General features: G+C 35.9%; 1 protein-coding gene across 1 annotated transcript; it reads left to right on the top strand.

Annotated features, from left to right (window-relative positions):
• Positions 1-10465: 10465 nt before the first annotated feature.
• LOC127446161 (isotocin receptor-like) lies at positions 10466-18951 on the top strand. Its single transcript, XM_051706860.1, has 3 exons — positions 10466-10560; positions 10829-11902; positions 16718-18951. The coding sequence occupies exons 2-3, from the start codon at positions 10981-10983 to the stop codon at positions 16942-16944; spliced, it is 1149 nt and encodes a 382-aa protein (XP_051562820.1). The 5' UTR covers positions 10466-10560; positions 10829-10980; the 3' UTR covers positions 16945-18951.
• Positions 18952-27190: the final 8239 nt, after the last annotated feature.

Genomic DNA, 27190 nt, shown 5'->3' with positions numbered 1-27190 from the left:
AAACATACTAAACAATGTTTTTTTGAAAATGTAAAAATGCAGAAGGTTTTTTGTGAGGGTTAGATTTAGGGGTAGGGTTAGGGGTAGAATCTATAGTTTGTATAGTATAAAAATAATTAAGTCTATGGAGAGTCCTCATAAGGATAGCTGCACCATGTGTGTGTGTGTGTGTGTGTGTGTGTGTGTGTGTGTGTGTGTGTGTGTGTGAAGAGAGCGGCAGAGAGGGAAAGAGTTAAAAAAGAACATGCATGATAGGAAACTGGAAGCTGATTTTCCTGTCCCTGGGAGAAAGAGCATGATTGTTAATGTAAATCTGCACATGGACAGTGACACCATCTACTGCTTCTGCTGTACACTCACACATCAACACATCTATGCTGCATTACTTGAGCCAATTTTAATGTGGGATAACTCCTGTATACTGTAGCTTGAAGCTTGAGCAAATAAGTCAATATGCGTTTTAGCCTCAGCTCTGCATTAAACTTAATCAGAGACTTAAAGGGGAATTCACTAACAAGAATTGCACCCTTAGATAGTGTTGTTTATTTGCATGCGCTGTGTGTGCATACAAATACACAACACTTTCACTGTGACACTTTCGGCTTACGTGTCAACGATCATGCTTCGCTGTAATCGTACACTGGTCTTTTGTGTTGCAAGGACAACACTTTCTCAGCTGAGCTACTGAGCAATTTAATCACACTGGAATAAGCTTTAAAATGTAATGCAAACATTAATATGTACCGTCTTTTGCACCAATGAGCCAAAACATTGTGACCACTCACATGTGAAGCAAATAACGTTGATCATCTCCTCGCAAGGCCACATGTCAAGGTCTGGGTAGATTAGATGGTAAGCATACAGTCAGTTATCGTAGTCAACATGTTGAATGCAGGAGACATGGGCAGGAGTAAAGACCTGAGCCAAATTGTTATGGCCAGACAAATAGTTCAGAGCATCTCTGAAATGGCAAGGCTTGTAGGGTGCTCCTGGTCATCAGAGGTGAGTACCTATCAACAGTGGTCTGAGGAGGGACAAACCACAAACCGGTGGCAGGGCATTGGGCACCCAAGGCTCATCGTTGCGCAAGGGCAATGAAGGCTATCCCGTCTGGTCTGAGACTGCCATGTATGTGTGCACTGTTTACCTGGGGAAGTGATAGTACCAGGATGCACTGTGGGAAGATGACATGGGAGGGAGTGTGATGCTCTGGGCAATGTTCTGCTGGGAAACCCCGTGTCTGGTCAATTTGACACGTGCCAACTACCTAAACATCATTGCAGACCAGATACACCCCTTCACGGCAATGGCATTCCCTGATTGTAGTGGCCTCTTTCAGTAAGATAATGCGCCCTGCCACACTGCATAAATTGTTTGGAAATGGTTTGAGAAACATTCTGAAGTGTTCAAGATGTTGCCCTGGCCTCCAAATTCCCCATCTGTGGGATGTGCTGGACCAACAAGTCTGATCCACGGCGTCTCCACTCTCCACCTCGCAACTTACAGGACTTGAAGGATCTTCTGCAAATGTCTTGGTGCCAGATACCTCATGACACTTTTAGGGGCTTTATAGAGTCCATGCCTTAGTGGGTCGGCACTGTTTTGGCCAGCATATTAGTCAGGTAATATTTTGGCTCATCAGTGTAAATCATGCGGTATAGTAAAAGTGTTTTGATGTCATAAGATAGCATTGTGTGAGGAACAGAGTGAAAAATAAGTGATAATCTGCCCTTTTACTTGAGATTTATGTGAAAGTGAATAAAAGTCATTTTTGTGTTTATTTCACCAGAAAACTGCCGTGATACTTATAACAAGTTACGTAAAACTAATTTAGCAAAAATTTTGTTATAGTAATGTGAATCTATGAGGTCAGGTTTCAAATATCCCAAGCTAACATTACTTTACTGTCTGGTAGTTTATGCTTCTGCTGTTTTATGCTGACCTGTTTTAAGTTTATCTAACTAAATAATATATAGATTACAGAGCAATAGTCAAAACAACGTGAAGCCATCGAAATCAAGAGAATATATGAGACAGGTTACGAACAGATGATTTATTGTGAAATGTATCAGAAAAGGTCAAATTCTCCTCATTCCTCCTTGCTTCTGGAAGTTTATCATCCATGAGGCTCATTTAATCAAACCACTAGAGAGTCTGTATCATGTTACAAATGTAAACACACATATATGTCTAAGCTTAGACAAATCTAAAACACAGTGAGGTCCTAAGCTATTCATTTGCTTTATTCCAAGAACCAGTGGTGCGTCATTTAGTTTTTCCATCTATAAATCTCTACTTATCCTAATCCGGAACCAGGGCCGGTACTAAGATGCAGTCTCATAGGGGGAATTTTGACTTTAGGGTGGGCAAGTGGTAGACCCGGGCATGTCCAGAACATTGCAGCAACTTAGGAACGTATCTACAGTATCAGCAAATTGCTTTTGCTTGTCTTGGATGATAACAAGTAAATTTATATGAATCTCAAAGTCTGTGCTAAACTAAGTTTTCCAAACATAACTAAATTGCTAAATGCTGGAATCCAAAAGCAAAGCAATGGCTCTGTTCTCTTCAGTTATTTAACCAATGTTTTGATTGAATGCTGGACATTCATGATCATGGCTTAAATTAGTTTTCTGGCAGAAAGATTCATTAAATGGATGCTCCTACAAACCCCAAAGTGTAAACCATGTGCATGCAATGTGGCCCAGATGGATCTGTCATACCTGATGTTAGAAGGATTTCTCAATAATGATAAAAGCTAACACTTTTTCCATTACATATTGGTTTTAACCAGTTAGTTTGGTTGAACTGAGGTGAACTGTTGTTTCTTTCTTTTTCTTCTTTTTTTCACGTAATCTTGCAAATGTACTCCCAGAGCTAAAATGGCAAAATAAAACAGATTTAGCCCTGCAGGATACAGACCACAGGATACACTGGCCATATCAGGGACTGTTTAGCCCAAGATAGAACACTTATATTAAAATGAATTGGAGAATTTGAAACACCCAATATGGCGGTGTAGAAAAGTATCTTTCAGATACAGACATTGTCTGTCAGTTAACTTCAGAACTGGACCAGCCTGAATAATTGCGCTTTTTAGCATGATCTGAGCTAAGAACAATTTGTGATTCGGTTGTTGTAAGATTTTATTGCAAATTTAAATATGTTAATAAATAGAAATCTTGACCAACCATTCTGGATTTAAAGATTTAAATATTTCCCCATTGAAGTAGATAGGAGCTGTTTGTATGCTGCTTGTATCCACAGAAAATAGCTGCCCGGGAGTGTTCCCAAGATGGCCACTGAGTAGACTGACATGCCTTGAAAGGGACTTCATCTGACTGATTTTATTACAAATCAATGAGCTTTTCTGCTATCATTTGGAGAGCTTGCTCAAGTAAGCTTCACTTTTACTATTTCTTATGCTATGGGTTGGGGATTTTTTTTAAATGCTAACCTTAAGTATTAAACTTAGCACTTTTGTACAATGGACAGGAATGATACCTCAATGTATGTGTCTTGTTGAGGAAAGTTGTGCTGTTACTTTTCTAAGTAATTAAATGTAAAAATAAAATAAAAATTACCACGATAAAAAGCTAAAAAAGTAAATAAAAAAACTCACATACTTCTATTGAAGAACCGAGCCATATATAGGGAGAACAATAGAGGGCTCTTTTGTCTTGGGCCAATACATCACCACATAGAAACCAGCCAGAACACACTAAAAGCCACATAGCAACAACCCAAACACCCTAGCAACCACTAAGGATACCTTAGCAACCATAGCAATGCCCTTCCAACCACCCAGAACATTTTAAAATCTAGTTTTGTTTAATACTAAAGTCAGAATCTACTGTGGTACGTAGAATCGCGCTTATTTTTCAGAGGTCCATCATGTTCTTTTCATGTTTCATACAGTTATCAGTTCCAGACTAGACGTTTTTCCCCTAATGCACTCTCTCAGTTGTTGCCATTTTGGGAGCTTTTATGGCCACTTATTTAGGCCCCCTCTAGAACTGCTTCTTTTTTTGCGCCTACAATTTCTCCCTAAGCTATTGATGCTATTTTCATCCTTGTAAGTTGCTCTCTGTCTCTCTCTCTCTCTCTCTCTCTCTCTCTCTCTCTCTCTCTCTCTCTCTCTCTCTCTCTCTCTCTCCCCCTTCTCTCTCTCTTTCTCTCTCTCTTTCTTTCTCTCTCTCTGTCTTGCACACTCAAACACCACCTTGCACACATACATGCACACAATGCATTAGAATTAGAAAAATAATTAAGCTGATTAGCCAAAAAACATGTCAATAAAATAATTTGAACTCAGCAAATAAACAAACAATGCACAGTGTTGGGTTACGTTACTTTTAAAAGTAAGTTAGAGTATTGCGTTACTCCTTAAAAAAGTAACTTAATTAAAAAGTAAATTTTAATTGAATTTTTCTCACAGCCACTTTCTCTTCTGCAATGCTATGTATTTCATACAAATAAGCCATGAATTGCATACAAGAGACAATGCAGGTCATGCTAGCTACTCATGTCAAAACAACATAGTAAACAAACAGATATTTAGAAAGTATGTCTTCGCGTCATATTTATAATAAAGGATCAATAACATGGATATGCATGATTTGTTTTTCCATCAACATAGCAGCCAATATGAATAATGAAGAATAACCACTGTCTTACCTAAAGCAGCAAGTCCAACACCTGAACCTGCATCATATATGTCATCACATGCTGTGCCCATGAACAATGTCAGTCAACTTAAGATGTTTTCAAAAGTCAGGATAAAATTCAGTGGGGAATGCCAGCCTAACATGTTCAAGGAATGTCTGATAATAAAATATATTTTTTTCACAAAAAAAAAAAAAAAAAAAAATATTTGTTTCATGAATCAAACTATTATAAAACAAGAATATAGAATCTTTTTAGAAACTAAGACATTTTCTCGATGTCATACAAAATCGATGTAGAACATTGCTCGGAGCCACTGATCCAGAGTCAGCTTTTCTTATCCCATTCTCCCAGTTACTGGGAGCTGTAACACAGAGCAGGATGCAGTGAAGTCAGTGAATTGAGCGAGTATTTCACCCTCAGTATCATGTCATGGCCAGTGGAAGACTAGTCTTATAATCCCTCTGCCTAAATGCATTTACTGATTTTTTAATGCAGGATGTATTAACACATGAATCAATCACATTTCGCTCAACTGAATGTTGACCTCATATTACACTAAAACATGCAATTTTCCCGGCTTGTATAGCTAATTCTCATGCACGTTAGTGGGTTGATTGACAGGCGATGTCTGTATCTAAAAGGTGATTAGCACTTGTACCTGCAAGGCGGGACTTCCTTTCTAATTCCATTGACTGTCGAGAGCTAAAGCTTCTTGGTTGGGCATTCCAGCTTCTCCCATTCATTTAAATAGAAGTGACTCGTCTCTGCTAAATAGTCTCTGGCCTTACACTCTATAGAACTACAATGCCCATCATGCACTGCATCTCTTCCCCAAAATTTGCACACTTTTACTCCTGATTTCTCACATGACAGGGAAAGTAGATGTGTACAAAAGCAATGCATTACTTTATTTAAAAAGTAACTCCGATATTATGGTCTAAAAAAATAAAATATTGTGTTACTTTTCTCGGTACTCAAAAAAGTAATCTGATTACGTAATGTGCATTACTCCCAACACTGACAATGCATGATACACAATAAACAATAATGTTTGAATATTAAACAATATTCAAAATATTGTATTTTATATTGCACAATACCACAGAATACACACTTCATAGGCTATGCCTTGGCTGATGCGTAGTCCAACATTTTCCCATATATCAGGGTCTCCCATATTACGACACCATTTTTAGCTTCTACTCCCACAGCTGGTCCAGTCATGATCCAGTTAGGGTCTGATAAACTTTAGAGTGACACCTGACAAAGGCCATGTTCACAGTAATAATTTTTCATAAAAAAAATAAATAAAATAAATAAATAAATAATAATTAAAAAAAAAAAAAAAAAAAAAAATATATATATATATATATATATATATATATATATATATATATATATATATATATATATATATATATATATATATATATTGCTGTGTTTTTGCCTCTCATCCACATTGGACCAGTATTTTTCTCCACCGTGAACAGATTTTTGACAACATTACAGCATACTTACAGCAAATGATGATGTTAGGAGACTGAAAACAGAATTTTCAAACAAAATTAGTGTAGACGAGGCCTTTTTTTTTTTTTTTTTTTTTGTCAAAATTGTTGGCATATAAGATACGAATGAATTCTATATTAAATCAAGAAACAGGCAGTGATTCTGTATCTTGGCAACATTATTTTAGCCAATTGAAACAAAACTTTGTAGGTGTCATTGTCTTCATGCCCAGAGGCTACCAAGCAGTTCACAAATAATGTGAATATTCAAATATCCTTTTAACTTTGTAAGTTATATTTCAGCTCAATGTAATGTACATGGTGTGCCCATCATGCTTGGCCCCAAAAAATTGCTGCTTGTAGCTATATATTTATCCTGTGTTTCTGGCATATGGGTCTTATCCTGTACATTTTCTTTTCATCTGTGTAATCAGGGCTCGAGTTGAGGGGGGATGCGAGGGGATGCCATCCCCCTTGTTGCAAGAAATACCAAAAAGCATCCCCCTTGTAAAACCACCATCCCCCCTTACTACCCCTTTTAGATCAACTGTGTCATGTATTACTTGCAAGTAATACATGACACAATCATGCAAGTAAAATATGTAATTCTTTACGTTTGATAAATAACAGACTTTAAATAACTGCGTTTAACAGGTCAAAATTGGATTTCGGCATGTGTGAGGTTGCCAGATTTCTATAGGTGAAATCCTCCAATCAAATCTTGACACTTGTACAGTTTGGAAATATTCTGTCAGGGTGATACTTTAGTCACGCAATCTTGCAACCTTGAGCACACTCTCTCTCTCTCCATGGAAACAATCACTGGTTTTCTGAAAATACTGGCAAACAGGTGTGTCGGAGTTTAGCGATGGGTTAACATGTTCTTCCCAGTGTGTTTACATGAAACTTATGCCACTGAAGGTAATGCACAATTTCAAAAGATTCGCAGACTTTTGTCTTTCTTAAAAGAGAGAGAGAGAGAGAGAGAGAGAGAGAGAGAGAGAGAGAGAGAACAGAAGGTAAGATATTGCTATGACAAGTGTACACAACATGTACATGTTTTTAACTTAATTTTCAGGGTAAACGCTTTTGTGTGTAGAACAACTTTTTTTACACCACTGTATAAGCATCCTTCATAGAAACACACAAAAAATGTGTGTCTGTGACTGTGAGTGAGCAATCTAGAGAAAACCCTTTTCATGATCATAATGTGGATTCTTTTCACCAAATTCATCATAAAATACAATTACATAGGGTAACAGGTGCATATTATGGCAATGTGTAAGGGTCAATGAAGTGACGCTCATTTTTGTCCAGATCTATTCAATTAAAAATACATAAAAAATAAAAAAAAATTGCAATTGACAAAAACCATTTACTTGAATATACCTCTTCTATGAAGAGCATACTGCATTTTCCTGAGTCATATGGTGTCCATAGACATTTTTTATCAAAATAAAAATGTAGCAGTGAAACAATTGAAATTATTCATATTTAAAAATGCTTTTGTCTACCAAATCAAAGTCATTTGGTGTAACCAACATGCAAGTAGCCATTGCTGACCATAAAAACCGTAAAACACCTTTAACTCTCAAGACTGAGCATGACGTTAAAAAAAACAAAAAAACAAAAAAACATCTGATATTAATTTTGACATTTTTATGAAAAAGAACGTTTTATTCAACCCATGTGGTGGAACCCTGTGAAAACTTCTTGGCATTTTTTACTAAAAAAATCATAATATTTAAAAACAAATGTTTTAAACTAGATTTTTAAAAGATATCTCATTTTAACATCTCGGACAACCTTTTTGTCAATAACCCATAAGCCTTAGACTTGGCATTAGTACTTATACTTGGCATTAGTATTCACTCTAAAGCAATAAACAGCTATGGCTTGCATCTTACATCACAGAAATATACAACAAAATGACTTCTATCTATCTGCGGCATTGTGCCTTTGGGTTTGCATTTGTATTGTTAGTCCAGATGGAACATTTTAAACCCAAACTGCTCCATTTGACAAATATTAAAATTTTCTATGAAAAGAGGTTTTGAAATGTGAATTAAACTGCTTAAAAAAATGATTTAACAGCATGGGTGATAAATGAGGGACAACTGTACAAAAACGGTTCTGATGACTTCAATCAACCAGTTTATCTTAGGGGGAAATCTCTTTCCTCTGAGATGTGTGGCATTCCCTAAAGCAAATCCACATTGCAGAACATTCCAACCCACTGCACTGCTTAGTGTGCTTAAAGATTTAGACTAAAACTATAATGATTTAAATGTTGATGGTAACCAGAGATGTAAACTGACAGTTTTCTTAACTGTTTCATGAGAAAATCAGATGAAACAGCTATAATCGGCCTCTGCGTCATTTTCCCTATTGTTCTTCTATTAATTGAAAAACTTGTGCTGAACCCATATAATGTGGCGGGGGACTTTTTATACATTATTTCCAGTATGTGCATGTCATGGTGGAAGTGTGTTTGTGAATTGTGTTTTCTGTTCAGACTCTACCAGTGGAGCTACAGGAATTACTGACAGAAATATATCTAAAAGTTCAAAAGATTAGGTTGTTTGAATCTCCCTGCTTACCTGTTACCTACACATTAAGTTGATGCTAATCAGTGATTTTAATTATAGGCCTATGTATTAGGCCTCTCTGTTAAGGTTCATAGCAAGAACAACATCATAATTGCTCTTCTTGGTAAATTTGCATTTCTTTCTTTCTAAAGAAAGAAAGAAAGAAAGAAAGAAAGTAAGAAAGAAAGAAAGAATTTGTCTGGTTTGTAAGAGATGCTCAGATACCTGCTGAGGATTTCCACAAAGATGTTTTCATAAATGCAAAGACAAACAACACACAACAACAGAGAAAGAAAGATTTGGAGGTGCACCAGAGAGGGGTTTCATCCTTCATTTGTAAAAAAGGAAACACTGAAAAAAAGAAACAATTAAGGAGTAAGCTTTTTGTCAATGCAAAAACAATATTCATATTATATTAATATGAATTAAATTAATACCATGTTCATATTATTAGCCTTTACTAATAATTGGAGAGTTATTTAGTGTTAAATAAAATGTCTGATTTACTCTTTTTTAGATCTCTGTAACCCAAGCAGAAAAACTACTATACTCAAGTTTATATATATATATATATATATATATATATATATATATATATATATATATATATATATTTTTTTTTTTTTTTTTTGACACGTCAAAAATAAAATAAATAAATAAATAATCATAATAATCATTATAAGAAAGGGGGCATTATATTGCTCCTAAAACAAGCGAACCATGCAAGTCATGCAATTGAAATGAAACACAATGATGAGGGAGGTAGTCTATAAGCAATTTAAGGAATATTCCAGGTTCAATACAAGTTCAGCTCAATAGATACCTTTTGTGCCATAAAACTGATTTTATGAAATTATTTTAAACTTGTCCCTCAATTATTTAAAAATCATGATTAGAATAAGGTACTTCACTTACAATGGAAGTGAATGGGGCCAGTACCTAACCACTAAAATACACAAGCATTATTTACATGATTCAAGTGTGATAAAAATCTCTGTTCTGCATGATATTAGTGTCATGAAAATTGGTGATATATTTTGGGTTTACCTGTGTTGTATCATTATGGCAACAAAGTTGTAATTTTGGATAGAACTTTAAACAGATAAGGTTAGTAAGCGAATTTATCTCACTAAAAATCATGCTAACAAGTATAATATTAGAGTCTTCTGGCTATACTTTTGAAACTGTGTATTTTTATGTTTATGGACTGGCTCTATTTACTTCTATTAAAATAGCTGAACATATTTATTTGTGGTTATCAATATAATGCCACAAATCACCTTTAAATAATTGTATTTATTTATTTATTTATTTTATTTATTTATTTTTTATTATTGAACAAACCTTTAAGAAGATTTTTTCCCCAGTAATTAACCCCTTTAATCATTAATTTCAATAATAATTTTTATTCATCTTTATTGATAATTTAATAATATTTGCAGTTATTAATAAACTATTTTAATAATAGTTTAATAATAAATTACTTTAATTGTTTCACTTTTTATTGAATGACACATTCATTTGTGAATTTATTTATTTTTATGTATTTATTTCCTTATTTGTATTCTTTGATTTCGTTTCAAAAATACATTCAATATATCAGCACATCCCAATGCCACTCGGTGGTAGAAATGTGTTAGTGCATCACTTCAAGACACCCACCCAATACACACAAAACTGCGCTCTATGTTATACTCCAGACAGATCTGCTTTGTCCGTACATCCACAAGAAACGCTAGTTTTACTGCACATCAATGAAAACTTCAAGCAAAGACATGGACTATTGAAGGATATTTAAGGTAGGTGTTTTCAATGTTCAAAGTCACAGTAGTCTAAATATATTGCATGTTTTAAACTGCACCAAATGTTACTTTTAATATTAATTATTGTTTATTATTTGTTTAGAGGGGGCAAAATACTGCCACACTGATTAAAATTAGAAGAGTAGGGCTATATATTTTTAAAGGTATATTCTTTTGCATTGCTTGTCTTATTGTAGTAATCGTCAGCATCCCTGTATTCATATAGCCTCAACTGCATCTCAATTAACGTTATTTTATTTTGCAGTGAATCATGAACAGGACCTATCCGTGATTGACTTGTTGATCATATACACATGGTTTTAAGTGCACTTCATATCAACATCACAAATGCGTAAAAATCTATAACACGCGTAAGAGCCGCTGCAGCCGCGCGCTTGGAGGCGCATTTTACGCGCAATGGAGAGCCTGCTGAAAGATGCGTTTTTCAGGCCTTTAAACGACTCATGGAAGAATTCAAGCAGCGGAAACGACAGCAGCGGAATGAATAAAACACTAAACCCTCTAAAGCGTAACGAAGAAGTGGCTAAAGTTGAAGTAACCGTTCTGGTTCTCATCCTGCTGTTCGCGCTCGCCGGCAACCTGTGCGTCCTTTTGGCCATCCAGACGAGTAAACACGGCCAGTCACGCATGTATTATTTAATGAAACACCTGAGTATTGCTGACCTGGTGGTGGCGATTTTTCAAGTGCTCCCCCAACTTATCTGGGACATCACCTTTCGCTTTTATGGACCAGACATTTTGTGCCGCCTGGTGAAGTATCTACAGGTGGTTGGCATGTTCGCATCCACGTACATGCTTGTGCTGATGTCTGTTGACAGGTGTTTGGCTATATGGCAGCCGTTACGGTCCTTACGCCGCCGAAAAGATCGTTTTTACGTGGTCGCGTCCTGGATTTTAAGCCTGCTCTTCAGCGTGCCACAGGTGTACATTTTCTCGCTCAGAGAGGTCGGCGACGGTGTGTATGACTGCTGGGGAGATTTTGTTCAGCCCTGGGGTACGAAGGCGTACGTCACTTGGATTAGTCTCACCATCTATATCATTCCAGTGACCATCTTAAGTGTTTGTTATGGCCTAATAAGTTATAAAATATGGCAAAACTTTAAGCTGAAGACCCGGCGGGAACAGTGCCTGTCGTTGACTCCGCGGCCCACAAAGGGCATCGCGCTCTCTCGCGTCAGCAGCGTCAAACTGATCTCCAAAGCCAAGATCAGGACGGTGAAAATGACGTTTGTTATCGTCTTGGCTTATATTATCTGCTGGACCCCGTTTTTCTTCGTTCAGATGTGGTCAGCATGGGATCCATTGGCTCCAAGAGAAGGTAGTATAATAATAATATTACATAATTATTTTATGTTATGGCCAATAAATAGCTAACTGATATAATGGTCCCCATTATATGTAAAACAAATAATAATAATAATAATAATAATAATATATATATATATATATATATATATATATATATATATATATATATATATATATATATATATATATATATATATATAGGGTTCAATGGGGCAAAAGGCACACCTTAAGGAAAATTAGCGGGTTTTTTTTCTGGTCACAGAGTATCTAAAAGGCTCCCAGGGGGTTTATAGTGATGTAGTGTACATACTAGAGCAATAGTTATAGGGCACAATTTGTTAACTTATGCAAATACTTTTGAGACAACAAGATGTTTTTTTGAGTAACAAATTAAGAAAACGCTTCAGAAAAGGATGCATAATATCTTGTTTATTTCAATCACATTTGATATTTCATTACATGTTAAGTATTCTATAAACAAATGAATGTCCATTGTGATTGGATCAGTCAATGTGAGCCCACTTTGAAAATTTTTCATATCAAATCTATTTGCCCCACTTAAGACAGCAGTGTGTTTAATTGGGGCCTTTAGCCCCAGCAACAGGGGGGGTTTAACCCCAAATGCTATCCTTTCACTTATTGGACAGTTATTGATATATATATATATAATCACCTTGAACAAAACTGAAAATTACAAATAATTATTTTGTCTAAAAATAAATGTGATAATTTCCAGGATATTAATTAGCAACATAAATGTACAACATTTAGAAAATATACTAAATATTAGATAAAATTGCCTCAGAATCAACCTTTCGACATTACACGCAATGATCTCATGGAAGAGGAAAAAGTTGCAGTTCATAGTGACAAACAGGTGTCAGTATGTTACTCTGCTAGGACACCTGTGTGAACTTACTGTTGGCACCTTAAATTAATATTCCAGTTTCAATGCAAGTTAACTTCAGTGAACAGCATTTGTGGCATAATGCTAATGTATTGCCCCAAAACATTTATTTCTACATGTCTCTCCTTTTCTTTAAAAAAAAAAAAAAAAAAAAAAGCAAAAATCTGGGCTACAGTAAGGCACTTTCAATGGAAGTGAATGGGGCCAATCCATAAACATTAAAATATTGTTTCAAAAGTTTAACCACAAGACGTAAACAATAAGTGAGTTAACATGAGTGTGATAAAAATCGCTTATTAAGCTTCTCTGTGTAAAGCTACATCAAATTTTACAGCTTTGTTGACATGATGATGTAACAACCGTAAAAGTAGTAAAAAAATTAACAATCTTACTGCTCAAAAATACAATAAAGTGCTTTTTATAAAATTACAAAGTTCACATGTCTGCCTTTAAACCCTCCAAAAATTGGTCCCATTCACCTTCATTGTAATTGCCTCACTGTAACCTTTTTTTTTTTTTTTTTTTTTTTTTGGTAATCAACATTATGTCACAAATGCTGTCAATTGAGCTCAACTTGTATCAAACCATATTTCTTTAACAGAAAGTAACCAAAAAGTGTTCATTTGTTTGCAGATGCCATGCCCTCTGAGAGATGTTTTGTACCATTGTACCATTGCGTACCATTTACCACAGTACCATTGTTCCTATGGTCATTTAAAAAAAACCTGGAATTACAGTATCAGAGAATTCAAAAATTGTGATTATCAGGCCTGAAAAAGTTATAGAAGTCAATAATATTTAAGTTTAGCTTTAAAACAGTTTATAGGCTACAAATAAAATGTCTATTAAATAATAATAATAATAATAATAATTATATATATATATATATATATATATATATATATATATATATATATATATATATATATATATATATATATATATATACTTATGTTAAAATTGGTCAAAATGTATTGATCAAAAGGTGTGGGAACCCTGAAATATTTTGGGGCCACGTATGTAACTTTAGTGAAGTAGGCTTTGTTGGCTCTGATTTTGCCCTTAACAGTAATTATTATTATTTTTTATAATTTTTTTAAAAGTTACCGTCCATATAATCAGTAGGTTATACAATGCTCTGGTCTGTGAGTGTTAAAAAAGCACGTCTTAATAGGCATGAGTGCAATAAATATTATATGGCAACAACACAGAGGTCAGATGGCTGAAGTACAGTGGAGGGGCCACAGTCCTGTGTTATCCAATGTATCCCTAAATACAGACATTTACTTAAGGAAGTGATGTCTGCATACACTGTTTATGCTCTCCACTGGCATGGAGTTCTCCTTCATTCCTCCCATAAATATTGTGCTCTAAGATAACTGATTGTTGCACAAACCTAAAGATAGCTCTTAGAGTAAAATATAGACAGAGAAGGATGAAAATAATATAGAATAGCAGTTCAAAATAGCAGTTCAAAGCTCACTGACCCTCAGGTGGTATTGGTGTAGCATGACATCAAAGAGGTTCTTCTTTATCCAGACTTGGTTCTGTGGAGTGCCATTTCTGTGTAATTTCATAACATAATTTGTAAGGAGGTCCAGCACTGTTATCAAGCCCACAACGCCTGAATCGTGACCATACAAGGGCTTCCATCTGCTACAAGTTTCATTTTCCTGCACTTTTCAATATAACTTCTCAACATTAAATGTTAGTGGGGTGAAAATGGGTGCAACTGAAGTAAATTCATTGAGATTATGAGAATGTTAAGAACATGGCAAGAGCTTTGACAGCTAAATATGGACAACATCTGTTCACTTTAAATGTAATTTAAATGTAAACATACAGAGTCTCAAATCATGTTTAAAGAAACAGATAGGAGTGCTAAAAATACTCTCTAGTCTTTTGAAACATTGCTTTAAGATGACACTTTAGTCTTCTTAAGAGTCGGGAGTCTTGCCTAAATAATATTACCATGATTTCTATCTTAGCTAAAAGACTATAATCTATTATGTAAGGGCAATCCATTTGAATTAACCAAATTCATAATAACTGGAGTTCGAATAAAGAAGCCGTTGAGACTGGATTAGCCAGTGAGTAAAATCTTACTTGAAGGAATGGTTCATCTGAAAATAAAAATTCTGTAATCAATGTATTTACTCAACCTTCTGCCATTCCAAAACAATATGCATTATTATTTATTTTTTTCTGTGGAACTCAAAAAGAGATTTTTTGAAGAATCTTCCTGCAGCTCTTTTCCAGCCAACGACTAATGACCACATCTGTCAAGTCATAAAAAGGACAAAAGCACCATAAAAGTATCCCTTACCCCAATATTTGTCATCCATTAACAAAAACACTCGTGTAAACTTATTTCAAAAGGAATTTTAGAGAGAGACTGTCAAAATAGTCTAATGCCATTCTGCAGTTTTTTTGGAAAGTGACTAGTTTCAGTGACAAACATCTTTACCATACAAAAATTAAAATCATTGTGATTCTTTTCAATGAGGATTTTCAATGCATGGGCCATCTTTATTAATTAATCAGATTTGTATGACCTCAGACATATTGTTAACCCCAGACATATTTCAATGCAATCACCCGTAGCATTATATATATTATATATATATGTTACTGATTCAAATAAAAAAGTAATTGGATAAACAAGTTACTTGGGTAAAAAAGAGTAATTCATGGCAAATAACTGAACTAATGAATTCTTTCTTAATCAGATTACTTACAGTAAGACTAATTAATTCATCGAAAAAGTAATCACGTTACTAATTACTTTAAAGTTAATTTCTAAAGCAGAGAAAAGTTTTTGTTTTTCCGCTCAACAAATTCAAAATAATGTCTTTATTTTCACCTTGTTTATTGACTTGTTAGTGGTGCACACCCTCAAGCTGTCACAGAAATGCAAACAGATGTACATATTAATATAATTAATGTTTTAAATGAATTACATAATATTATTTTAGTAATACTGTATGCATAACCCATGTAATGTACTAACAAGTAATTAACTTGATTGAAAAACAGTAACTGTAATCTGATCACAAGAATTAGAAATGTAATTCCCTACACTGCTTTTATTACTTAAAAGTAATTACATTACAGTAATTAATCACTTTGTAATTATATTACACCCAACACTGATTAATAAACATTCAGTTAGGATAATAACATTTATTCCTCTAAGCATTGATTTATCTCATTATTAAAAGTGCAGAGTTATTTTACTCCTGCCTCATTTAGTTTGAAAATCATTTGCTTCCGTTTTATTGGTTAAACCATCATTTTTCAATTCAAAAAGATAATAATGATTAAAGCAAAAGATGTCCCCTCCTTAGGGTGAAGATAAAGATTTGAAGCCACATTTAAAAAAGATGTATAATTAGAAATCTCGTCTTACATTTACATTACATTATATTTGTGTTACTGTTCAGGGTTTCACATCTGGAATTAGCGATGATTTGTTTATTCTTCTATTTGTTTTGCATGGGCAATATCATATGGCTTTAATAAGGGAAGTACAAGTACATGGATTTTTCATAAAGTTTTATATAATGAGGACTAAGAGCAAGACATTCAGGGCAGATGTCATCAATATAATATACTTAAAAAGTATTAATTTACTGTAATGCATTTGACAATACTGTATGTTACCTTGATATTTAATAGTCTCATGACTTATGACAAAGTTGCAAAGAGAAAAAAATAAAAATATTAAAAATTATATATATATATATATATATATATATATATATATATATATATATATAAAATTATTATATATATATATATATATATATATATATATATATATATATATATATATATATATTAAATTATTATTATTATTATTATTATCTTTTTTGTTTTTATTATTATTGTTATTATTTTTGATCTTGTCCCTAATAGCCATGGCGTTCATCATTGCCATGCTATTGGCCAGTCTCAACAGCTGCTGCAACCCCTGGATCTACATGTTTTTCGCTGGTCATCTGTTCCGGGATCTCATGCAGCGCTGTCTTATGACATCACACTGCGGCTGTAAGAGATATTGGAGATCTAGGAAGCATTTAGGCACTGGTGCAATGAGGAGCATCAGCAGCCAGAAGAGTGTGACACAGACCTCCACTACATGAGACAGTTCTTCACAGAAGAGACCACGTGGGAACACTTGCAGTTCGTATAACCATCGTGGACTGAACAATATGATAATATAAGCTAAAGAATCATTCAGTGTGATTATGGTATTATAATGTGGTAAGGATCTCAACAACCTGGATCATGTCCAATCCTCTTCAGCTTGCAACAACTGTCAAACAATTCATGCTTGAGTGCTTAAAAATGTGACATCTTTGGTACAGGAGCAACCCACAGTTCAGCACACTACACAATTATACACAATTCAAGAGTTCAAATGTGCATATAATCCTGAATGATTCATGCAAAGAATGATTTGCTGTCCATAATTGAGATCTACTCAACTTGTGCTCTGAATTCCCCCCTGGAAAACTTAATGAAAGTTTCAATCTTCTGTGAAACACAAGAAGAGATCTTAGAATGTACTTTGAGTGTTAGAATGTCCAAGATGTTGTTTTCCATACAAGTAAATGGATAGTGATTTATACTGTGAAGTTTAAAAAAAAAAAAAAAAAAAAAGAAGAAGCAAAAAACATCTGAAAACACAGCATATGACCGGTTTACTTTTTCATGTGTCTTTCTAAACTTTCTGCAAAGTCAGCTATAAGCCTAACTAGTATCATATGATGTTATGCACCAGATTTGATAAGTTATCAATATCATTCATTCAGAATCAGCACTACTTATGTGAATGTGAATGTTTTTTCAAGAAAAATTAAATTAATAGTTTACTCAAAAATGAAAATTCTGTCAACATTTACTCACCCTCATGTTGTTCCAAACGTACTTTCTTCAGAGGAATACAAAATTATATATTTTGAAGTATGTTGCTCACGCTGTTCTTTTCCATACAAAGAAAACAGATAGATACGAGCAGCTGTCACACTTCAGAAAAAGTGGTTTGCTATTTTACAAGCTTTCTGAAACCATACAAGCTGTATGGACTACTTTTAAAGTGCATTTTGTCCAAAAAGGAGCTTGAAAGCCTCTTGTAAAAATGCTTTCATTATATGGAAAAGAGCAGCTTGACGATTCTTCACAATATCTTATTTTGTGTTCCACGGAAAGATAGTCTCAAGAGTTTGGAACGGCATAAGGGTGAGTACATGAAAAAAAAAATCATTTTTAGATGAACTATCCCTATAATGTAAATATTCAGTAATTTTTATGTTTAATGGTGTGCTTACTGCCTACATTAGTACTTTGTAAAAAATAATATATTACACACAGCAGCTCAATAAGGTTGTCACTGTGATGCACTTGAAAGGAAAATATTCTAATTTATGAAACTTATTTGTGTTTTAACAAATGCATTTGACTTCTGTAGATATGAATGTATGTAATTAATTCATGATGGACATTTGATTTCAAATTTCAAAACAGACAGGGCTAGCACCAAAGTAATTCAGGTTTTCTGCATTACCTATGTGAAGACATAAGCTCTATCACACACACACACACACACACACACACACACACACACATACACACACACACATATATATATGCACATACTGTATATAAAAGAGTCAGTTATTCTCAGTATGAATCCAATGATTTATTTTAAAGGCTGGGAAAATATTACAGCTTTCTATGTGTTAAAAGGCAGGCATTGTCAAATATGTAATTTTTTACATGTTAACTGTGATGACATAGCTCACATCACATATATGGATGAAATATATATATTTAAGCAATGGCCCTACATCAGCACTGCTGTGATTCGGCCACAGGACGAGTACGGTCATAAAAAGCACATTTGTGTATGGAACTACTTTCTTAAGTGACGGATCAGAATCTGCCATTGCTAGTTCAAACCAAATGATGCGTCCAAGCCCTTGTTAGTAATTAAAAAATGTCACTTTAGAACTAGTATCACGGCTTGGGCTGTTTCTTACAAGTTATTGGAGAAACCAAGATGTGTGTGTGTGTGTGTGAGAGAGAGAGAGAGAGAAAGAGAGAAAGAGAGAGAGAGATATGAGTGTGTGCAATCACCTGTTGCTACTCCCAGGCAGAGATGCTGTAGTGTGTTAGTCAGCTTTCTGAAGATAATGTCATTTTGGTCAAATTCATCCTATTTTCTCAGTGGAAAAATAGCCGTCAAAGCAGGGGTGTTCCTCCCTATTTTGCGGAAGCTGGTGTGCAAGAGTCATTCTCTATAGAAACCGCAATCCCCTCCACCATTTTGAACAGTATAGCTGATGAAAGAAACCACTGACTGACGCACTCAAATCAACTACCTGTCTTATAGTACACACAAAAATGGTCTTTTGCCAGCACCTGTTGGTTAAAATATGAATGTCAAAAAATTACATGTAAAGAGACACATATAGCTCTTAACACACATGCACTGCTCTTACACTGTAGTTTAGAACGGCATGAACACAAGTGGAGTGATACAAACAGTGAAGCGTTGGAGTGCTGATGGTGTGAGACCATCAGTAGTCATAGATCATCTCTCGTCCAATCCGATTCAAGGACTAATGGTTGTATATACTGCATATATATATATATATATATATATATAATTCAAATCCCTTTACTGTCACTCAACTATATACACAAGTGCAACAGTGGGTGAAAATCTTGGGTGCAGTTCCAAGCAACATAGCAGTATGACAATACATGTACAATAAGTATTTGATTTACACATAACACAGTTTACACATCTTGTTACACAACACAATATACAATGTACACCTAATAATATACAATATACAGTATACACAAAATAAGAGGACTGTATACAATAAAAATACACTGTAATAAAAGTGTACAAATAAATATGAAGTGCTGTGTTGACATTCAGCTGTCGGGTGATAGTCAGTTGCCAGTGTGTTATTAAGAGAAGTGTAAAATGTGAGTCCAGTCTCAGGCTAATGATGTGCAGTGCTGATATACTGTATGTATCGTGAGCTATCAAGAGTTCAAAAGTCTGATCGCTTGGGGGAAGTAGCTGTCATGGAGTCGGCTGGTGCGGGTTCTGATGCTGCAATACCGCCTGCCTGTTGATAGCAGTGGGAGCAGCCCATGGCTCGGCTGGCTGGAGTCTCTGATGATCCTCCAAGCTTTTTTCACACACCGCCTGGTATAGATGTCCTGGAGGGAGGGAAGCTCACCTCCGATGATGTGTCTGGCAGTTCGCACCACCCTTTGCAGGGCTTTGCGGTTGAGGGCGGTGCTGTTGCCGTACCAGGCAGTGATGCAGCCAGTCAGGATGCTCTCTACAGTGTTGGTGAGAACCGTGTAAGGATGTGGTGTTCATTCCAAACTTCCTCAGCCATCTCAGGAAGAAGAGGCGCTGGTGAGCCTTCTTCACAACGGCCTCAGTGTGGATGGACCATGTGAGTTACTCAGTGATGTGTACACCGAGTAACTTGAAGCTGCTGACTCTCTCCACCGGTGCTCCATTGATGGTGATGGGACTGTCTTTTCTCCTGAAGTCCACCACAAGCTCCTTGGTCTTACTGATGTTGAGGGAGAGGTTGTGCTCCTGACACCAGCATGTCAGAGTGTGCACCTCCTCTCTGTAGGCTGTTTCATCATTGTCAGTGATCAGACCTACCACCGTCGTATCATCAGCAAACTTGAAGGCATTGGAGCTATGTGTTGCCACACAGTCATGTGTGTACAGGGAATTGAGGAGTGGGCTGAGAACACAGCACTGCGGGGCTCCAGTGTTGAGGGTCAGTGATGAGGAGATGTTGCTGCCCATTCTAACCACCTGGCATCTGCTTGACAGGAAGTCCAGGATCCAGCTGCACAGCAGTCATTTCTGTAACTGCTGATCTCCTGGGATTTTTATATATTATATATATATAAAATCCCAGGAGATCAGCAGTTACAGAAATACTCAAACTAGCCCGTCTGGCACCAACAATCATCCATGCGATTATCTAATCAGCCAATTGTGTGGCAGCAGTGCAGTGCATAAAATCATGCAGATGCGGGTCAAGAGCTTCAGTTAATGTTCACATCAACCATCAGAATGGGGAAAAAATGTGATCTCAGTGTCATGATTGTTGGTTCCAGATGGGCTGGTTTGAGTATTTTTGTAACTGCTGATCTCCTGGGATTTTCACACACAACAGTCTCTAGAATTTACTCCGAATGGTGCCAAAAACAAAAAACATCCAGTGAGAGGCAGTTCTGCAGATGGAAATGCCTTATTGATGAGAGAGGTCAACAGAGAATGGCCAGACTGGTTTGAACTGACAAAGTCTACAATCACTCAGATAACTGCTTTGTACAATTGTAGTGAGAGGAATATCATCTCAGAATGTTATTCTGAGATGCGGGTTGGTGCTGTTTTTGTGGCACGAGGGGGACCTACACAATATCAGGCAGGTGATTTTAATGTTGGAATCTGCCTTGTACAACCTTATATCTAGGGGAGTCCGGGGCATGCTCCCCCAAGATAATTTTTTTGCAAAAACAACACCAAAGCATTAAATTCTATTGACTTTGAGAAAAAAAAAACTTTTTTTTTCTCGAGTATGAGTAGCGTTCATGTAATTATTGGCTAAAGCATTCCAGTAACCGTTCAGAAAATACGTGTTCTCATGCTAAAAATGCAAAACACACCACAACATATAGACCAGAACGCAGGTGTCTTGAGACATGTTTTTATCAGTGTTTTTATCCTTTTTTAACTTAAAGCGGCTTCTAAAAATGCAGCGCTCCCATAAGAGACCCTAAAAACACAGTGAAACTTGACGCAGTTGTCAAAAGACATCCATCTAGCGAATGTTTACATAGAAAACAACTGAAAAACAGCATGAGCGGACGCAAAAACACATTCAGTTTGAACAGACCCTTGTTCACATGACACATCATTAGCTGAAGTTACCCCTCAAAGTTACCTCTCAAAAAGACAGCCTTTTGTCTCAGTTGACTGTAAGTAAATTTTCACTGTATTCAGCACTGTTTGTCCTTTGTATTCATAAATATCCCATGCTGTTTTACTGTGTGAGAAACCACTCCAAATGATTCCACCAGAGAGTGGTCTGAATCACTGGATTGTACTGAATCATGAATCAATTCAGACAGTTTTGTAAACCCGTTTGGCCAATTCACTGAAAAGAACCGATTCGAAAGAATTATTCATTCGCAAATTGGTCAACACTAGTTCCTTTAAACAGCCATGGGACACACTTCATGATTGATGAAATATTCTGAGAGTAAATATTTCTCATTTCATTCAGAGCGCTCATGGTATGCACAGTGCGTACGATATATGATATATATGATTTAAGTTTTTTTATTTAATTATAAATTGCCAACTAACTATGCTGTAGATTGTACTACGAGCACACACTCTGACCATCTTTAGTACCAAATCCAGACTTAATTTGCCAAATGAGTGTAATTAATCTAAGGATAATGGAATACCAGGTGTCATGATTGTGACATAATTGTTTCATGTCTGTCTTGTTTCGGTTTCTGTCTTTGTGTGAGCGCGCAGTCTTGTGTTTCATGTCTGGAGCATGGTGTCTGTATCCTGACTTCCCTGTCTGGTTCAATTTCGGCATGCTACATGTCTTGTCTTTTGTTGGCGTGAGTGCATTGTGCTTAAGTCATCTTGGCGGCATGCACTCATGTCAATCGTTTGTGTCTGTCTCTCGCGACCGCGCTTCGCGTTGTGCTCACTTTGCACTGCCTGCCAGGATTGCGATCTGTCTTCACGTTTTTCTGAGGTTCGGTCACTTCGGTCTGAGCTGTTGGGTTTATTTGTGGCCGAACTCTTGCACAGCTGTCTTGTCTCGTGTTGTCGCCTGTTGTGTGCATCGCATGGTGCTTGCCTTGCGATGTACCCTCAGGCTTTGTCTAATGTGAGAATGCATGGCATTGTTGGCGTTGCCATGCTTTCTCTTATCTTATCCGTTGGTTGGCATGAGCGCATATTGCCTTATTGTCTGGGCGATGTGCACTCGTGCCATTCGGGTGTCAGTGTCTTGTGAGAGCACGTGGCTTTGTTTGTTTCTGTTTTGCCTCATGTCTCTCTGCCTTGCGTCATACCCCGCCTCCTTGTTTGCCTATTATTAGTTAATTTGCCTCACCTGCCACCTTGTAACCTGTTTGATTTCTCTCCCTATTTAGTCTCCTTGTGTGTCCTGTCCAGTGCCATTTGGTCCTGTTCTTCGGTCTTGTTTTCAGTCTGGTCGGTTCTGTGTTTTGCCCCGTTATCCAGCCCAGCCCATTTTTTTTTATTACCGCCCAAGTACCTGGTTTCCCCCCACCCCCGGTTTTTCTTATTAAATAAACCTTTTGTTTTTACTCTGCGTTTGGGTTCTGCCTCTACTGATTCGTGACACCAGGTCTAAATAAAATAAAATAAAATAAATAAATATTTAAGGCCCAAATAAAATAAGTATATAAACCTATAAACACACACACACACACACACACAAATATGTACCACTAGCTGTTATCTGTCCAGCTACCTATGAGCCATGTAATGAAAATAAGGTGGATATAATATCAATCCTGAGAAATTGTACAATGCTTTTCACAATAAAACTCTTTAAGTTTTAAACATAGGGTTAAATATTCCTACTTTTAATACTTAGGGTTAAGGGTTTGTTCAAATTCTTAAATTAAAGTTTGAACAATTCGAGATGCTTGCAAAGACTTAGACTTAGAGTTCTTTCATTGTAAAAGTGCTGTCTGGTTGCCTGGAATCAGTTTGGGTAATAGTACAATTGATTTGACAGCTAATTAGACAAACTCTTGAGGCAAATGATAAGACTGTCTTAGTTCATGAGAATAATACAGAAGAACCGTAGCTAGTATTATCCAAAATCTTAAATTGATACATACTGACACCTAGCGTTGCAATACAACCTTACAGAAAAAAAGTGCTATTTTAAGAGATATACAGTTATTTTCTTGACACATAAATGTTTGTTGCAAACTATATCTCTGTGCTTTAATTTTATACTAAATACACCAAGCATATATGTCTAACTTGCTGTGACTGTTAACACAAAATCAAGATCTTTACATATTAAACAAATTTCAAATATTGTAATATTCAAATACTGTAAGAATATCACAATGTTTTTTGTCAACGGTCTTAGCAAGGTTGTCAGAAAGATTATTGGTGCCAGATGGGCTGGTTTGAGTATTTCTGTAACTGCTGATCTCCTGGGATTTTCACTCATTCAGTCTCTAGAATTTACTCCGAATGGTGCTAAAAACAGTGCAAACAACAGTTGGCACTGTTTTGGCAGCATGAGGGGAGTTACACAATATTAGGCAGGTGGTTTTCATGTTTAATATATATATATATATATATATATATATATATATATATATATATATATATATATATATAAACAAAAAACATCCAGCAAGCGGCAGATCTCTGGGCGAAAATGGCTCGTTAATGACAGAGGTCAGAGGAGAATGGCCAGACTGGTCCAAGCTGACAGGAATGTGACAGTAACCCAAATAACCACACATTACAACAGTTCTATGCAGAAAAGCATTTCTGAACATACAACACGTCACACATTGAGGCGGATAGGCTACAGCAGCGGAAGACCCCTCCGGGTACCACTACTCTCAGCTTAGAACAGGAAACTGGGGCTGCAGTGGGCACAGGTTTACCAAAACTGGACAGTAGATGATTGGAAAAACATCGCCTGGTCGATAAATCTGGATTTCTGTGAGGTACACAAATGGTAGGCCCACTGCAGCCTCCGTTTTCTGTTCTTGGCTGACAGAAGTGGAACCCAATATGGTCTTCTGCTGTTGTAGCCCATCTGACTCAAGGTTTGACGTGTTGTGCATTCTGAGATGCAATACTTCTCACTCACTACAGTTGTACAGAGTGGTTATCTGAGTTACCATAGCCTTTCTGTCAGTTCTAACCAGTCTGGCCATTCTCCTCTGACCTCTGTCATTAACAAACAGTTTTTGCCCACAGACTGCTGCTCGCTGGATGTTTTTGTTTTTCGCACCATTCTCTTCACACTCTAGAGACTGTTGTGCATGAAAATCCCAGGAGATCAGTAGTTACAGAAATACTCAAACCAGCCCATCTGTCACCAACAATCATGCCGCAGTCTAAATCACTGAGATCAAATTTTTTTCCCCATTCTGATGGTTGATGTGAACATTAACTGAAGCTCCTGATCCATATCTGAGTGATTTTATACATTACACTGCTGCCACACGATTGGCTGATTAGATAATCATTGCATGAATAAGGAGACGTACAAGTGTACCTAATAAAGTTGCCGGTGAGTGTATACACACACACACACACACACACACATACAAGTGGATTCTGTGGGAAACTTAACAAATTAGCAAAATATTTTTTTACATTTTAGGTTGAAAAAAGTCTGTAATTGTCAGTCGTAATCTGCAAATTGTCCCCTCATTTGCAAAAAACTGACATAACTAAAGAGAGAATGTTGGGCCTATCTTTATCACATCCAAACCAATACTTCTTGGTTCACGCTTGGCAAGGTCAATCTCTTTAGTGTTTTCTGACTCTGTATTTACTTTGTATACATTTTCTCATCAGCAATGCATCCGCTGAACTATAATGTTTGTTCTTGGGTTGAATAAGAAGATGTAATTGGGTTAACGAATAAAGGGAGGGTTGTGTCACTCTCTAAAATTTGTCTAACAAAGCTGTGGACAATGCAGCTGGTTACTTGAATTCACAGCTAATGATGTCAGTTGATCTTCACTAGAAGTTGCACAATACCATACACACACTGGCAATGATATCTTTAATATAACAGTGAGATTCTAAACACTTCCTTTACAGCAAAGCAGGCCAATGTCACACTCTCAAAAATTCCCAATGACGTTCCATGGCACCAAACTCTTCCCGCACATGTACAACTTTTTATAAGAAAACACAATATTTGCCTGAAAACTGGCTCTTATGATACACACTTTTGATTATGTGTACAAAAACATTGGGATTAAGATATGGTTAGATACAGCTTTCTGTCTACTGCTTCTACACAAAGTGACTGACTTTGACATACAGTGGCCCCAAAACATATTTGGACACTTAAGCTACACTTAAACATGTCCTAGGAAATAAACCTAGGAGACCATTTCCATGCAGAAATTGCTAGTAAATTTAACAGACCATATTTTCAAGCAAAGTCTACACACAAGTCTTGGTGGTTTTAATTAGAAATTCTCAAGTAGAGTTTACTTTACAATACTCTGTTTCAAGTAAAACGCACTTATTTCCTGTTTGTATATTTTACTCAAGCAATGTAGCACTGAATTAAGCATTGTTTTTAAAGGTGTACTGACATTTCAATGTGCTCTATCATGTTACAGCTTTCTACAAGGAAGCAATACATACATTGAATTCAACTAGACGACAACATCATTTAGTTTTAATGGTGTCAGAATCAAAATCCAGAGCTGCGCACGCAGACCTAAACACTTGGCACATAAAACACAGTGATGGTAACCATAGACAAAGCTTATATTTTAATCATGAACAGGTCATTTTGAGTAGAAAATTAACTTCAGACTTCACAAAACAAATACCAAACATAACAACAACATCAACTATAAAGTTAGTGTAAATCAACCTGCAAACAGTGAAACTATGCAAGCTCATTAATTAGTTAAGCGTGGTGCATGCTGGGAACACCAGTAAAGTAAAAAGTAAGTACAATTTACTTATTTTATTTACCTGTGAAATTTACTCAAATTAGCATATCAGTATGACAGTTTTCTCCTTTAGATTACAAACAATCATAAATAATATTTACTTACAATACATGCTTGAATGGAGTACAAATGTAGAATGTACTTAATATTTTCAAGTTCACACTTAAACTAACTTATTCAGTGTAGAAAGTAGCCTACTTAAACTTTTCTGCTATATTTACTTCACCACAAAATACTTTTTTTTTTCCAGCGTGGCTTAACTGTCCAAATACTTTTGGGGCCACTCCATGGCCAAGTGAAATCGAGCATATTGTTTATGCAATTGTTAAATAAGCCAAAACAAACAATAGGCGCCTACCACTGCTATAATAGCCTATATCTAGTCATCACATGACATGCATTCACCTCCATTCAATTAATTTGCATTAACAGGAGGCTTAGTGCATTGTGTAACTTTAGAGCTTAATACTTAGTATTATTTAGCTTTTATTAAGAGTGAAAGCTTTACTCTGAACCATATAATGAGTATAAAACAACAGTTCACCACAAAAAAAAAAAAAAAAAAAAAAAAAAAATCTTGGCTAC

Source organism: Myxocyprinus asiaticus, chromosome 9 (assembly GCF_019703515.2).
Source record: "Myxocyprinus asiaticus isolate MX2 ecotype Aquarium Trade chromosome 9, UBuf_Myxa_2, whole genome shotgun sequence".
NCBI classification, from domain to species: Eukaryota; Metazoa; Chordata; class Actinopteri; order Cypriniformes; family Catostomidae; genus Myxocyprinus; species Myxocyprinus asiaticus.
Note: the sequence above shows the minus strand (reverse complement) of the source record. Positions and strands in the feature narration are given on the sequence as shown.

Bases quoted from the DNA above. Each gene is read 5' to 3' on its own strand.
- LOC127446161 (XM_051706860.1), top strand. From the start codon at position 10,981: ATGGAGAGCCTGCTGAAAGATGCGTTTTTCAGGCCTTTAAACGACTCA. The intron at 11,903-16,717 runs GTAGTATAATAA...TGTCCCTAATAG, and splicing joins TCCATTGGCTCCAAGAGAAG to CCATGGCGTTCATCATTGCC.